This window comes from Anastrepha obliqua, chromosome 5 (assembly GCF_027943255.1).
Source record: "Anastrepha obliqua isolate idAnaObli1 chromosome 5, idAnaObli1_1.0, whole genome shotgun sequence".
Classification (NCBI taxonomy): domain Eukaryota; kingdom Metazoa; phylum Arthropoda; class Insecta; order Diptera; family Tephritidae; genus Anastrepha; species Anastrepha obliqua.
The window spans coordinates 21231360-21247885 of record NC_072896.1 but is presented as its reverse complement, the minus strand read 5'-3'; the positions used below and the strand labels follow the sequence as shown (position 1 = coordinate 21247885).

The 16526-nt window shown below is 34.8% G+C and overlaps 1 protein-coding gene across 1 annotated transcript in view; it reads left to right on the top strand.

Moving 5' to 3' along the window:
• The first annotated feature begins 10081 nt into the window (after positions 1-10081).
• The window catches only part of LOC129247086 (sodium/potassium-transporting ATPase subunit beta-2), a 42268-nt gene continuing 35823 nt past the window's right edge, over positions 10082-16526 (top strand). The window contains exon 1 of the mRNA XM_054886001.1: positions 10082-10671. Coding sequence (XP_054741976.1) covers positions 10527-10671 — 145 coding nt within the window. The 5' untranslated portion in view covers positions 10082-10526. The remainder of the gene's footprint in view (positions 10672-16526) is intronic.

Genomic DNA, 16526 nt, shown 5'->3' with positions numbered 1-16526 from the left:
TCGGAATACCAGGAGGATCTGTGAAAACCATTTTGAAAGACCATTTGGGCCTACGAAAAGTCAAATCTCGTTTGGTACCGAAAACTCTCAATTTCTTGGAAAAAAGTCGTCGCGTTGATGTGTGTGAAACAATGCTTTCAGACTATCAGGACAAGCTTAAATGCATCATTACGGGAGATGAGACTTGGATTTATGCTTACAACCCTGAAACAACCGACCAATCAAGCGAATATCGTGCTAAAGGCGAGGCCAGACAGAAAAGAGCACGTCGAAGTCGTTCAAAAATAAAGGTCATGATGACAGTTTTTTCGATTTTCGTGATGTGGTGCACTATGAATTCCTTCCACCTGGCCAAACTGTTAATAAGGAATATTATTTGAGCGTTATGCGTCGTTTACGTGAAGCAGTTCGTCTAAAAAGACCAGAATTATGGGCCAACAACTCTTGGTTTTTGCATCACGATAATGCACCGTTTCACACTGCACTCGTTCTTCGTGACCATTTCGCCAAAAATTCCACGCATATCGTTCCAAAACTCAAGAGACCACTCCGGGGAACGCGTTTCGAGTCGATTGAGGAGATAAAAGCTGAATCGAAGAAGGTGCTGATGGCTATACCGGAAATGGACTATTTCGCATGTTTCGGGGATTGGAAAAATCGTTGGCATAAGTGTATTTCATCGAGAGGGGACTATTTTGAAGGGGATGAAATTGATTTACAAGAATAAATAAAGATCTTTCATTTTACAACCAAATTCACCTTACTTTTTGCCAACAGGGAAATAAAATAAAATAAGGAAAATAAAAATAAATTCCCTTTAGTAGGTTTAACTGCTGGGTATGTAAATATAGTAAAATCATAGCGCATGCAAGTCAAACTATTAAATGCAATTGTGTTCGCTTTCTCTCTCTCCCTCTCTGACTATTTATGTTGATTTCGTATAGTTTATGTTAAGCACATTTTTCAGAGCTTTGACGTAGTCAATTGCAGTCTCTCATTGCTGCAGCACACACACATGCACTTGCTCCCACATACATATATCCACCTCGATCGGCATGATGAGGCGGTAATTTGCATTTTTTCGCATCGCTTTTATCACTACCATTTCGGTTGCACAGTTTCGCCATCCATATGGCTGATTGTTCTTGATGCTGCATTTAGCTACAAATTCAATGGCTGACCAACTGACTTCGACGCATACATCACCGCACCCGCTCGTCCCGCTACATGTAGCTATTCAAGCGTTGAAACTGCGGCAAGATAAATTTTCCACAATACCATCTAATGTTGTATCAGCGTCACAACCTCCGCCATCGCTAACCGCACTCTCTCTCTCTCTCCCCCAGCCCATCACATTCGTATCGCAGTGACAACAGCTGCGGCGCAGTGGACTTGAGGCACACAGGAAATAGTCGATTGACTGCATGAATACAAAGAAAAAGCGCGGACAAATGCCAAATGCCAAATGTTACGCATACACACAATCATGCACATACATATAATAGCATACACACATACAAAGAGATCTAAGCAAATAAAAGAAGTGGACACGAGAACCGCAAATGTACAATTAGCGATCTGAAAGCTTTACGCCCACATGACTACTCACTTCCACTTCCACTTGCACTTGTCCCGCTGTGGCGGTTAACCTGTGCTGTGCTGACTATCTGCCTTGCTAGACGTCGCATGAGCAACATCCTGCCACAATTATACAGTTTTAACTAAGCACATGCCGTTCCATGCTGTCTCTTCTGCAGCCGCTACCACGTTTTTCTCTGGCGGTAATTCGGCTGCTGTTGGAAAATCACATTCGCAATGGCGCCAATCGATTGATTTGGATTTGATTTGATTTGATTTGATTGAGAATTTCCCTTTCTTTTGTCTGCGACTGTGTGTGTGTTTGTATATGCTGATGTAAAATAGTGTGTGATTTCCAATGGATTTTGTGATTTATCGCTGAAATTGCCGTTTCCCATTTGAATGCACTGATTAGTGAAATCGAGCAATTATTGCTTCTCGCTCCGAGTACACACCTGCGAGTATTTAAGTGTGAGAAAAGTCGCTTTAAGTATTTCAAATAAATTAAGTTATTCAAATGCATTTAAAGGGAAGAGTTATTGAGTGTGGGATAGTTTTTTATAGGTTAATATGAGGAAGCAGAAATTATTAAATATTGAAAATTTCAAAAAAATATAGTTTTTCGCTAAAAGATACTAAAGGGTGGTTAAGTTTCAAGGGCCGGTATTGATTTTGAATAAAATACAATTTTTTTTAGAAAATTATTGTCATTTCTCTTTATTATGATAATATTGGAATAGCTCAATCAGGCATAAAACAAAATATTGGTCAAATGGCCGCCGTGGCCTCGGCGCCACACCTCCATCCGATGGTCCAAATTTTCGATGACGCTGAGGCATAATTGAGGTTCTATGCCGTTAATGTGGAGAATTATCTCTCTTTTAGCTCTCGAATTGTTGCTGCCTCATCGACGTACACGTTTTATTTCAAATAACCCCAAAGAAAGAAGTCCAACGGTGTCAAATCACTTGTACTTTTTTCAAATTAAAAACAATTATACAATATTAAAAAAAATTTTATTGAAAAAATTTAATTCTTTAATTAAGAAAAAACTGGAAAAAAATTGTATTTAAAAAATTCATTTTGAGTTTTTATTTTGAAAAAACCACAATTAAATTTTTGAACTTGAAACTTGAATTTTTTTTAATTAAATTTTTTTTTTTTAATTTCCTCCACCAATAAATTTTTGCTGGTATTTGCATGCATGTGATTTTTTGCAAAATAATTGTTTATAAAAAAATCCATCCATACTTCCGCAGATTTCAGTCGAGATTTCTTTAATTTTTTTAATAAAACAAAAATTGAAAAAAATTTTTTTGAAAAATTTAATTCTTTTAATTACAAAAAAATGAAAAAAAAAATTTTATTGGAAAAATTTATTTTTTTTTTTATTTTGAAAAAAAGCACATTTAAATTTTTTTTCGCAAAACTTTGAAAAAAGAATTTTTTTTTAATTTTAATAAAAATTTTTCTTTTTTAATTTACTCCACCAATAAATTTATGCTGGTATTGCATGCATGTGAATTTTTGCAAAATAATTGTTTATAAAAAAATCCTTCCATACTTCCATGCAAATTTCAGTCGAGATTTCTTTAATTTTTTAAATAAAAAAAATTAAAAAAAATGTTATTGAAAAATTTAATATTTACAATTACAAATTACAAAAAAAAAATGAAAAAAAATTTTATTGAAAAAATTTATTTGTTTCTTATTTTGAAAAAAGCACAATTAAAATTTTTTGCAAAAATTTGGAAAAAGAATTTTTTTGAAAAAAATTTTAATTAAAATTTTTTTTTTTTAATTTACTCCACCAATAAATTTTTGCTGGTATTGCATGCATATGAGTTTTTGCAAAATAATTGTTTATAAATAAAAAAATCCATCCATACTTCCATGCAGATTTCAAACGAGATTTCTTTGAGCGAAAAAAAATTGTTTTTTATGAAAATTTTTTTTTTTAATTTTTTCTAAAACAACTAATTTTTTCCTCAAATTTTTCTTAAAAGCTATATGTATGTATTTTATGCTAAAAAATTAAGAAAAAGTGTATAGAAATGTCAAAAAGAACCGAAGATATTTCACGTTAAAAACTCTGTACTAAAATTTTCAATATTAAATAAATATAAATTTGTTCCAAAATTATTGCAATTAACTTCTCATTTTATTTTAGAATGCCCAAATTCTTAGAGCACTTGCCATGGAATCATTCACCTGGAGATGTGCTTGGCACTTCTAAAGTGGGAAAGTTCGTGGGAAAGAGTTTAAATAGGCGTCCACAATATCTCTAATAGCTTTTACTTTATCAGGATATTTGGTAATTTCAACACTTTAACAATAAAAATAATTTCTTTGGCATCCGGCATCTGAAACCGAACTATATTTCAACATCAAGTTCGGTAGACTTCATTTCTACTCCAAATTTTACATAAATTGACAATAAAAGCAACCACAACTCTTGACCTGGCCAGCTAATTGGTTTTTGTACAGGCTGACCCTTAGATGAAAGAAAAGAAGAAGATGATGATAATGATGAAACTGCATACATATGTAAGTATGGGTGTGTCAGTGTCGGAAACGATTGGAAAATAGTTTCATCAACATTTTATTTTTTATCTACAATAATATTTTCGGTTTTTGCATTTCAATGCCGAAAAATACCGTCCTATTATAATTTTCTGTGCCGTATGAGGCATGAAGCACAGGGCTAAGTGAAGAGAAAAATATTAATGTAGATATCACAAGTTCACTACAAAACATTTCTACATTGAGTGCTCATACATACCTACAAATTTACATGCATATGAATATACATACATATGAATGTACATATGTAATCGTACCATAGATTTTGTTACACACCGAAAGCGCTTGATTACAGTGACATTTACAGTTGCATTTCTTTATATGAGATAATCATTTTAGCTCAATTCATAAAGTTCAGTGTCAGAGGAAGCAATATTTCATTGCTCATTTCGGTGTGGATATGATATTAGTCGAGAGTCTATAAATGGGCATCAAGTATATATGTACATACATACATACAGACACAAGTACCTAAAATAATGAAATAATAGAAAAAAGCTTCAAGCTGGTAGCGAATAATTATGAAAATTCTCATATGTCTGTGCGCAGTCATTCAAAGTTGACAGAAATTAGTTTTTATTTTGTGCGGTCGAATTTATTTTCCACCGCATTTTTAATTATAGCAGTTAAGAACCTAGCAGTAAAGAGCAATTTTATGTTTTTTGCCTAGAAAGAAAATCTATAAGTAAGAGATCTAAAAACTGCATCCTTATATTCATCTAAGGGGTCTTTCAAACGAGTCAAGCTCATAAATCTCTAGTAAACTAAGCTACAAATATTCAACACTAGTATAAAATTCATCTTAATGTAGGAGTAATGCAGTGAAACTTGGCTAATATCAAATAAGATCAGTAACGAACTGCAAGTATGCACCAACAAATGCCTCAAAAAATAATCTGTAGAATAATTTGGCCAAACGCAATAAGAAATACAGAACTGTAGAACTTAGCCAACGATGGTATAGGCCACACGTTAGGGGGGAAACCGATTTAGATCGATCAAAAATCGATTTCTTTTATTGCATAAATTGTTAGTATAACTACTCAAGAATATCTGGTAAAAATTTTAAAGCGAAATTCGTATTATTCCCGATTCTTTGAGCACTTAAGTGACTGCCCGTCCGTTCCGCCCCGTAGCGCGCGCGTTAGTTAGAGAACGTTTTTCTCGAAACTACTTTTTTCAACTGGTGGGAATTCTAGCTTAAAAAGTTATAGACCAATCGTTCTAAAATTTTTCGGAATTTTTTCTTTATTCGATTCTAATCTATATAAACGTAATTCTGGGATTATATTACTATTTAAAATATGGTTTTTAAGCAAAATAGATGAAAAAATATGGTATAAAAAACTACTTTGTGTTCAAGCGCCTCAAAAGCATGCAATTTTGAATATTTTTTTACCACAATTAGGTTCATATTCTTAGGAAATATGTTGTTAATAAAAAAAAATTGCTTTTGATTTCAGAGAAAAATTGCAACTTCAGGAATTCCCATCAGCAAGACACTCGGATGGCGATCGTCCATGCACAGCACGCTCTAACGCCACTATCTCCCGCGGAAATAGCTTAAAAAAATTTGAAAGTGTACCTAAAAATATAAGTAAAATATCCTCTAAGCTTAAATAATTTCTGATTATACCTTCTTTGTCAAATAATTCTCGAAAAACACCACAATTTTGGCCTCCTAAACCGGTTTCCCCCTTAAGAAACCCACCTGGCAGCATAACAGGAGTGGCGTTGGAATGGAGTCCGCAAAGAAGCAAAAGTCGCGGTCACCCAAAAAACACTTGGAGAAGATCAAGACTCCGGAAACTTGCAGCAGCCAATATAATAAGGGGAACTGCAAAAATAACTGCCAGAAACCGAATCAGATGGAAAGATCTTGTAGAGGTCCATGAGAAGTGAAGGTAGGTGAAATGGTTGAAGCAGAAGAGAGAAATTAAACAAATAGATAAAAAAAGCGAACAAGTTGGGCTTCGTGCAGATATTATAAGTATCCTGTATTCTAATCAAATTTGCGAGCAGGAAAGTGCTGCCAGAGTCAATGACTTCTACGATTCAAATATACTTATATACTTGGATTCCGTATTTTTCTCTTGGAAGTTCTAAAAAAATTACATACATACATACATAATTGTCGCGTACACCATTTTTGGGTATTTGGCCGAGCTCCTCCTCCTCTTTGTAGTATGCGTCTCGATGTTGTTCCACAAATGGAAAGAAAATTAATCATATGAACACTTAAAAGACTGGCACACCTACAATGGCTTATGGGTTTGATTATTCATTCCATTGGAAAGAAATTCCATTAATGAGAATGAGACAGAATCGTTCCAACTATTTTTTCGTCTAGTTAAGAAATTACTAAATACAAATTGCTTGGAGTTAAGTACGCGTACTCAAGTAATTATTTTCAAATTATATACTAAACTATCATTAACACATTAGCTTATGTATGTATGTATGTATGCAGAGCGAGGAAATTTTTTGTAAATACAGTGAAATTCCCTATAACCGAACACTTTGAATTTATGAGTATTTAATAATAGGCCTCTTCGATACGCCAAGCCCGGTAATCAATATTTTTTTTCAGTAATATTTTTTTTTATTCACAATTTTTTCATTCACCATCTATTAGCAAGCAAATAGATGAAAAAACAGAAGTCTTACCTCTATAAAAGCGAAAGTCTAATGAAACTCTCTTGAAAGGTAGGTGCAGTACTTAAAATAATTAGTTATACCAATTTTGTTGCTAGCGACAAATTTTACTCGAAAACTTTGTTGTTGCTTGCACATGCAAAATTTCCGTCACGTGAGCAGAGCCTGATAATTCTGAAATTATTTATTGTAAAATTCGATTGAATAGAATTCTGTATTGCCAAAAGTCTGCTTTACAAAATTCTGAAAGCCGTATGAATAATGAAAGGAAGTGCACAATTTTTTTCTTTAAAGTATAATAATAAAATTGGCTTGCATGTTCTTCAAAATATTCGTCTATGGTTCAATAGGATATAAAGGAAGCGATGATGAGGATGATGATTCACTTGCACTTCTGCCACTCAGAAGTGCATACCTCCAAAACGAGCTGTTTAAGAGCTTCAATAGATCTTCAGGCGTTGAAAAAAGTTGACCTCGAATTTTATTTTTTACGTTCGAGTACAAAAAGAATTCATTAGTTACTAAATCCTAGTTGTACGCCGGACAACCCATTAATTCATTCTGTGAATGCTCAAAAACCCTCTTGTGTGAACCGATACGTGAGAGCACGCATGTCTCGGGGAAGGATGATTCGTCTTCGGCGATCGGCGGTTTCCTCAATATTTCTCGAGCCATCTATGCTTTTTTTATTCGGTTTGCAGATCCGTGATAGGAATATATTCGAGAGAAATGTGATTCCTTCCGGCATACAAGTTAAAAGGGAAGCAACAAAGTTTGCTTTGGATTTTTCTGAATTTTGTTCGATTATGACAGATTTGCCCATTAAGATCCTGTGATAACGCGCCTTTGGAATTTTATGTGTGGGGGTATGTAAATTCTAGGGATTAGACTTCTAAATATCGCCTATAAGGTTCTAGCGAGCATATTGTGTGAAAGGCTGAAGCCCACCGTTAACCAACTGATTGGACCTTATCAGTGTGGCTTCAGACCTGGAAAGTCTACCATTGACCAGATATTCACAATACGCCAAATCTTGGAAAATACTCGTGAAAGGAGAATCGACACACATCATCTTTTCGCCGACTTCAAAGCTGCAGTCGACAGTACGAAAAGGAGTTCCCGGTATGCCGCGATGTCTGAACTAATACGGCTTTGCAAGATGACGTTGCTCAACACCTGCAGCACCGTCACAATTGCGAAGGACCACTCCGAGCCGTTTGATACCAAACGAGGTTTCAGACAGGGTGACTCGCTGTCGTATGACTTCTTTAACCTGATGTTAGAAAGGATCGTACGGGCCGCAGAACTTAATCGCTCAGGCACAATTTCTTATAAAAGTTAGTTAGTTCTATCCTCTTCAAACTGGATAAAGAAGCAAAGCAAATGGGTCTGGTGGTGAACGAGTACAAAACGAAGTACCTCCTGTCTTCAAACAAACAGTCGGCGCACTCGCGTATCGGCACCCACGTCACTCTTGACAGCTATGACTTGGAGGTTGTAAAATACTTCGTTTATTTAGGAGCCAGCATTAACACCGATAACAATGTCAGCCTTGAAATTCAACGTAGGATCTCTCTTGCAAACAAGTGCTACTTCGGGGCTGATGCTGTATAGTTAGGAGTTTAACCTGCTACAATAACGAGAACGTAGACGAGCCAAAGTTACGCTGGCTCTCACGAAGCAGCTAAGGCTCTTCTATGCGATGCGTCTGCGATGGGGGTGGTTGAGCTCCGATAATGGCATTGGGGAGTCGGGAGTTTAGGAAGATAGTAAGAGAATCCCGATGAATGTCATTTAATGAGGATTAATGGGATGATATTTTTATTGAAAAGTGAGTGTAAAATTTGCACGCGCGAAATGTCTCCGGTTATTGAAGCTGCCCGGTTATAAGAACAGTCCGTGCTGACTAATTTTACTGTATATCTTTTGTGCTCAGTTTTAGGATCAACTCTGACTACACACGTTCAGCTTAGTAACATTCATACATACATACATACACGTATACATTTTCAGTCTCAAAATTTCATTTTCTTATACAATAGTCGAGCCACTTAAGTGCTGGATAATTTAAGAAGCTGACGTTAGCGACAGTCAGTTAAACTACTGACTAAAATTTCTAGTGATACAGTAAACTACGTACTCAACTGTGTATATATGTCACAAGAATATAAATATACATACATATATTTAACCTTTTACAAGTACACCAGACATATCGCAAAATCCAATCTGTGCATTTTTTGACAAAATCATCTAAGTTGACTTAGCTTTTTTTACCTATCGGGTATTTAATTGCATTGCTTTGATGCAGTTATTCAACTTTTTATCATTCAAAGACTTAAGAATTTAGTTTAATGAGAATTCAGAAAAAAGTTAGTTATATTTTTACACTAAAAAATCAAAGCTTTTGACTTAAATGGGAAAGATGATTAAAGTGAATCGAGTGGTTTTGTCAAAAATCCGCAGCTATGTATCCATATCGAGTATCGCGTTTTATTAAGAGCGACATTTGTGTGATTTTGATTTAGCAAAGAATTCGCAGCACTACCTCTAAATGTTTGTGTGTATGTGTGTATGTATGATTGTATATATTTTAGTAGTATTCCAGCAACCCAAACACGCGTCCATGCTTCTAATACAACATAGTCCAGATTAAAATTAAATTTCAGCTTAGCGCGACACAGCAGCTGATCTGCGGTCCATTATACGGAGAGCTCACAGCTTCCCAGCTAAATTGATTGCCTCCAAAGTCATTTGCATACATGAATACACACACACATACGTGTATATAATATATATTTTATATATTTAGTTTAATGGTACTTTAACTATTGTTGAGGCGAGATAAAAAAATAATTTATTAAAATATGTTTGTGTGTGTGTTCTTCCATAGTATACCTATGTGGTAAATAGTTGCGGCGCTGATTGCGGCACGTTTGCACGCCGCCGTTAACGCCGACCCACAGCCCTCAAACCGAATTCAGCCATACCGGCCGTTGGAGTGCTGAGCAGCCACCAGTGCCCCGCCATAATTCCTTCAGCTCCAAATTTCTACAGCCGTCGCAGCCAACTGCACCGCCAACGCAACTGTGACAAAGTGTCGCAGTTGCAGCGTTACGAGTGGTGGCAATCACACACAACCACCAACGATCAACATCAACAAGTGAAGATTTGTTTTTTTTTTTTTTGGTTTTTGTTTTTTTGATTAGATGAATACAACAGATTGAGGCTGTTCATTGGTTCCAGGCTAGGCTGTGATGATCATTCGTTCAAGCGTAGAGTCCTAAGAAACACGCACTTGCGAAACAACGGCGGACGACGGCAACAACGGTAATGGCATTGTGTCTTGAGACGCCGCCACGACAATAAGTTGGATAAGCAGAAAATTGCACATTGTGATTTGCTTTAGTGATTTCAATTGTCAGTGTTAATTCGTGAGTGTAATTTGAACGCGCCTTCATGAGCACTTACGTAATCGTTGAACGGTGAACACGGATTCCAGAAAAAGTACTTCCCCTACTCCAACGTGGAGTGTGACGTCAAAGTATCCTTGACGCGTACAATTTTCGTTTAACACGGAAGGAAACGTATCGTGCAAGTGAGCGCAGTTGAAGTGTATTTTATATCGCAAAGGATATTTGGACAGTGTTTCGGTTATTGCTAAGTTTTGATAAGTTTCATAAGGATAACTACCGCAGTTAACTGTCAACATGCCAACAGCTGCTGAGGAATCCATCGATGCTTTCCAGCATTATTACTCACGTCCACCAGAGCGTCCGAAATCGCGTTCATGGAAGCAAATCATTTATGATCCTGAGGAGAAAGCATACTGCGGCCGCACTGTGGATAGTTGGGGTGAGTTTTTTCAAACGTGTTTCATGATCACTAGTGACCAATTGGAAGCAGCAGCATTGGACATTGCAGCTGAGTATTCCAAACAAACAAAACAAAAGCTGTACCCAACCACACCTTACTGTGAATCAGTCTCAGCCTCAAAGAGGCAAGAAGACAGACAAAGTTCATGGTTCTAAAAAGTTTGACTTAATAATACTGGTGAATATAAAAATATAGGCCAGCCCATGATAAAAAATATAGTAATAGAAAACTTGAGAGGCATGTTTAGCATTTTTGACGTTTACAACAATTTTGCCGCAAACCATTGTAATTCGGCCATCCGTAACCACCAATTTTGAATGATTCGGCATCTCGTGACTAACTTTAGTAATGTTGGCTTCCAATGCCTCAATTGAAGCTGGTTTATCCACAAAGTATTTATACTTTACAAAATTACACATATAAAAGTCCAAAGGTGTGATATATCACGATCTTGGTGATCAATCCACAAGTCCGAGACGAGTGATAAATTGCTCACCGAAACGACGACGCAGTAAATCCATTGCTTAACGGACTGTGTGGCAAGTAGCGCCGTCTTGTTGGAATCAAATATTGTGGAAATCAGAATTTCTGGCATCAAAAAGACGTTTATCAGTGGTAGCGATAGCGTTTGCCATTTACTAAAGGGTTTTCCAATAAGAGTTTTTTTTGATATTCAAAGAAAAATGCTATTTTTTTAAATAAATGATCGGATGTTTATTTCATTATAAAGAGGAAGGTATACCGTTAATAGTGGAGAATAATATCAGACAAATGACCACTACGACCACGCTTACAGGACAATATCCATCCTTTTCATGAAATTTTCCATAACCGAATTGCAAAGTGGCTGCCCTATGTCCTCGTTAGCCTTACGAATTCCTTCTTTGAGGTGTTGAATCGCCCCGGGGCTGTTGGCGTAGACCTTCTCTTTCACGTGGCCTTAAAGAAAAAAGTCACAAGGTGTTAAATCACAAGATCTCGGTGGCCAATTGTGATCACCTCTTCGATAAATAACAGGGTCCGGAAACTTTTCCAGTAAAAGATGAAAGGTTTCATTGCTTGTGTGGCACGTAGCGCCGTCTTGTTGAAAATAAACGTTGTCCAGATCAATACCATCTAATTTCGGTCATAAAAAATCGTTAATCATTTTTATTATTGTACATTAGCGCCACCTTCGTCTTTGAAGAAATATGGGCCGATGATTCCTCCAATCCATAGGCCGCATCAACCGGTTGTTTCCAATGGATGTAATGGCTGTTATTGAATGGGCTCGGTTTGCCTTTTTCAGCCTAAATACGGCAATTTTGCTTATTGATATATCCATTAAGCCAAAAATGGGCCTCATAAGCCCATTATTATTTAGTTTGACAGTAGTCACGCGTGATCTATTGGAAAAAGTAAATCCAATCTGATCAATTTAATAATAATGTTTTTTAATAATAATTAATTACAATATTTTTTTCTTTAACACAATTTATTCTTTAACAAATACCATATTAATATAAGTTTCAAACTTTCAATCATACTTTAAATAAAAATTTGAAAGGGGCTCAAAATTCTCGTAGATTTTTGATCATTTATTTGCGGATACTATCGCGAATTTTCTTCATATGAAAAAAAGGTACGACTAAAAGGTATGAAATTTTTTGGAGATTTTTTAATGTTTACAAATTTTTCACAATGTACGAAAATTGGAATTTTTTCAGTTTTTGTTAGACATGCCATATGACATATATTTTTATAAAAAGGCAGAAAATTTACAAAAAACTCATCCAAAAAAAAACTGTGCGATATATTGAAAAAATTTGTACCCGCCTATATTCAGAAAATAATAGTAAATGTAGTTAAAATTTCAAGTCAATGGCTCAATATTGGTTCGAGTTCTGCTGACTTGAAAAATATGTTTTTGTAAGAAATACGCTTAAAGTTTTCGAACCGAGGGGTTGTGCCAAAATTCAAAATGGAAATATTTAGAATTTCACCCACCACAATCCTTTGAGTTTGTAATTTTAAAGAAACTTGGCCGAAACGAAATAAACTCTTAAGTAGAAAAAGTAAAATTTTCAAAATTTCTACAATGGCATAACTTCTTAACTTTTTTAAAAAACTCTGCATTTTTTTAGAAAAAGTGCCAATCTGTTACTGTTTTTATACCATTTTAAATATCCTTAGTTTGAAATCAATTTTGTAACTTATAATTTACCGATGAAATCACGGTGGAGAGAATGCAAAAGTGTGGGCAATATCAAACCGTTTACTGGTTCTTATTGATTTTGACGAAATCAGATGATTCGATAACGTGATAAGTTATGTGGCTGCGATATGTTTATAACAGAGGTTAGCAATAACCGAGATTATGTTGGTCATGTACGAAAATATCAACGACAGATTGTGTTCAACTAACCTCACTTTAACATACACATTTTGTTTTCATATCATTCGCGTCTCTCTCTGTTAAAAACTCTATGACGCAACATCCAAAGTTACTCTCACAAATTAGCTTTGGAGAGTCAAATCTGGTATTTCTTTAATAATACTAAGAAGAAATTAAAGAAAAGTTTATAAAAAAATGGCAACCCTACTTTTACTTTTAACTTTCTTAATATTTTGTTTTTCATGTCCATATTGAAATACCTCATTTAGTTAGATTTAATTTTTTTTTTGATAGGTGGCAACCACTTCCACAATATACATATCAGTTGAAGTTTGATAAATAATACTAAAGTTTACTTGAAGTACATGAAAGCACATTGTTGAACAGGAAGTATCAGTAGATCGGTAGATTTAATTTTTTATTCATTTGGTCTCTAGATTATAGTTTAAATTACTCTAAGCTGTTATTCTTTGTGCATAGATTTTGACATTCTTAGAGCTGAAAGCAAAAACAAAAGACATTGCTTATATTGTTTTTGCTCTACTGTCGCCATATGTTCAATGTGCTTTAAATTATATAGACGGACTGGATTGGAATCCGCAAGAGAGTCTTGTCGAGGCTCTATGCTCCTCTCCCTAGGAAAAAAATTATATTTGACGATTCATTAACAATTAAGAATCGAATAAGTCGGTTGCTGGCCCGCTTATCCTAGCTTGGTAATAGATGAGAACTACATACAACTCCAAGCAAGTGTTGCCCATTTTGGTGAGGGAGTGGTATTTTATTTCCCACCATATCTGCCGAGCATTCCCCTATCCACAAGCTGGGAACGCGACCGATGGGAGACATGGCTGTTGACGCTCTATGCTCTATGAGTTAAAGGAAAAGATATATGTAATACGATTTTCATTTTACTATTAAACTAGCTGTTGCCCTACTTGGCTTGTCTCTGAAATTAAATACTTTTGCTTTTAATATTTATAGCAACGATAAAAAACACTTTTTATTTTAAATATTTTCAATTATAGTTGGCATGATATGCAAATCCTAATCTTAAGTCATATTAACTAACTATTATTAAAAAAATTTACTAAATACAGCAACAGAGGTTTCATATACGATTGCATATGTTCATATAAAAATGTAAGCTCTAACAACAATTTTAGTTGTTGTACGTAAATATTCATCTATTTAACATAAACAACTCAACGTATTTCCTTACATTGTTTTTTCATGCTCTATACATATTAGTTATTTAACATAAGAGTCAGTACTATCAGAGAATGTTAATGAAACATTCATTATGATGAGTTCTCTGCAATCACTAACATTAGCACTTAACATATCCATATAGGTACTTGTATGCATGCACATAAGTAGCAGTTCCCGTTTTGATGTATTCCGTATGCACTAACAGCAGCAGAGCACTCTCAATAGTGGTTTGTAGGTGAGCAGCGATGTTATGTGGGCGTGAATGTTAGATGCTACAGGATTTTCAAAGTAATAGAGTTCTATTTTTAAGAAACATTATTTTTTTAACTAAGACAAGATAAGAGGATAAGATAAAAATTCCATCCAGAATCCACAACCGAAATTTCCAAAAAAAAGGTAAAGTTTCCGAGCTTTGCGAACAGAAAAACGGTTTTGAGTGCTAATGTATAATACGAGTATTAAGTGTAGATTAGGTAGCTTGAATTTGAATAGTTTTCAGAGTTAAGAACTGTTAATACAAATATTTCTAAGCACAATTTCTAAACACTTATAACCAATTTTTTTTTTTAATATAACATACAGAAGTTGCAGAGCACGTCCACTTGATTTTGACAATCAACTTTTGCTTCTTCTAGCTCAATTCGACTTGGACTGCTTCAAAGTGATAATTTCTCTGAAGGTTCTAAATAGTCTGTTGCGAAATATTTGTTTGAAGTGAAAGTGTTTTATTCATCTTTGTATTCTTAGTGGAATAGTTTCTTCGTTTAAATATTCGTTTTTGGCTTAACATTAATAAAACTATTTGTGTGTGTCATACCAGATGTTGCCCATGTTCATACGAGTATTTTCTAATTGCGGAGCACTCGGCAGGCAGCGAAATAAATGACCAACAAGCTTCTCTTTCGGAATGCAAATATAGATTATACTATATTTGTCACATTACTCTTATATTTACGGATTTAGAGTTTGGTCCAAACATAAGTATATTTTCAAAAATTAAATGAGATCAACAAGCCCGGTTTCTTTTGGCATATTATGGCTTCATTTGAAGGAGTCTACAGTTCCATATTTTATATAAAATAATTTCAGCCATGCCATTAACTTTAGCAACAGTTTAAATTTTTTAAAGCTTCTCAGTCGATTATTTTCAAAGTAAAAAGCAGTCTCCTATATACTGCGCCATATTTTGCTTTCCTCTTCCTTAAGGAGCCGGCTTATTCAGTGCAATGTTTTCGATTTAATTTTTTTCTGTTATTACAAAAAACAAAAAAAAAGATTTCATGCATTAAGCAATACCATATAAATCAAATTTTTAGACGTTAATACAAACTTTTGAAAATTTTTTAAAATTTTTCATCTAAATTTTAAACAGTTCGACTAGCTTCATAGTAGCCCATCCTCTTAACGCAATTCTCCAAGAGCTTGTTGAGGGTTTTTGCGCTGTTTAACGAATAGCGCGGACAATATTTGTCTTAGGATCCTGTATTAGGCCGATAGCATCGATTTTTAGCGACACGCGACACAAAAAGAATGTAAACTCTGGCACGGAAAGCAGATTATATCAGGCCAGCTGATAACTCGATCGCCGTACTTGTGCACAAAAAATATTGGTTTCATGGTCTATGAGATATGCAGCGTCATTCTGCAGAAACTGAGTATTGTCTAGGAGCATATTTTCTATTTCAATTTACAATAAATTGTCGATTATGATGTTGTAGCGTTCATCGTTGAACGAAAACGTATATCAGCAACTCTTTCCAACTTTTTTATAAAAAGCAAAAATTGGCCATTAATGCAACTCTTTCAACTTTACATCAAACTGTAACTCATAACTCTGCGGATGCATTGGCTTCTCATGACAATAACGTGCGAATTTTTCGATCACAAAACACGGCTACTTCCTTTATCGTTACAATAGCCGCCGAATAGAGTTGCCAGAAAAGTGTGGTCAAAAATCTTTGATATGAAAAAAAAAAATTATTAAATAATAAATCGTAAATTGGAGAAAAATAATTATTAAAACTGCCTATAATTTGCCTACTAACCACCTACCAAAAAGATCTTCTAGTACTTCGAGATATTTTCACTATGAAATTTTCTTTATATGGAACTTTAATTTTATTCTCTCGATTTTGAAGATAAGTTATCAACTCTGGCAACACTGTCACAATGAAAATGTGATGCGTTTAAAATTTCTTTTCAGCAAACGAACAGAACTCATTTGGCAATAAATTAGCAGTATTATCAG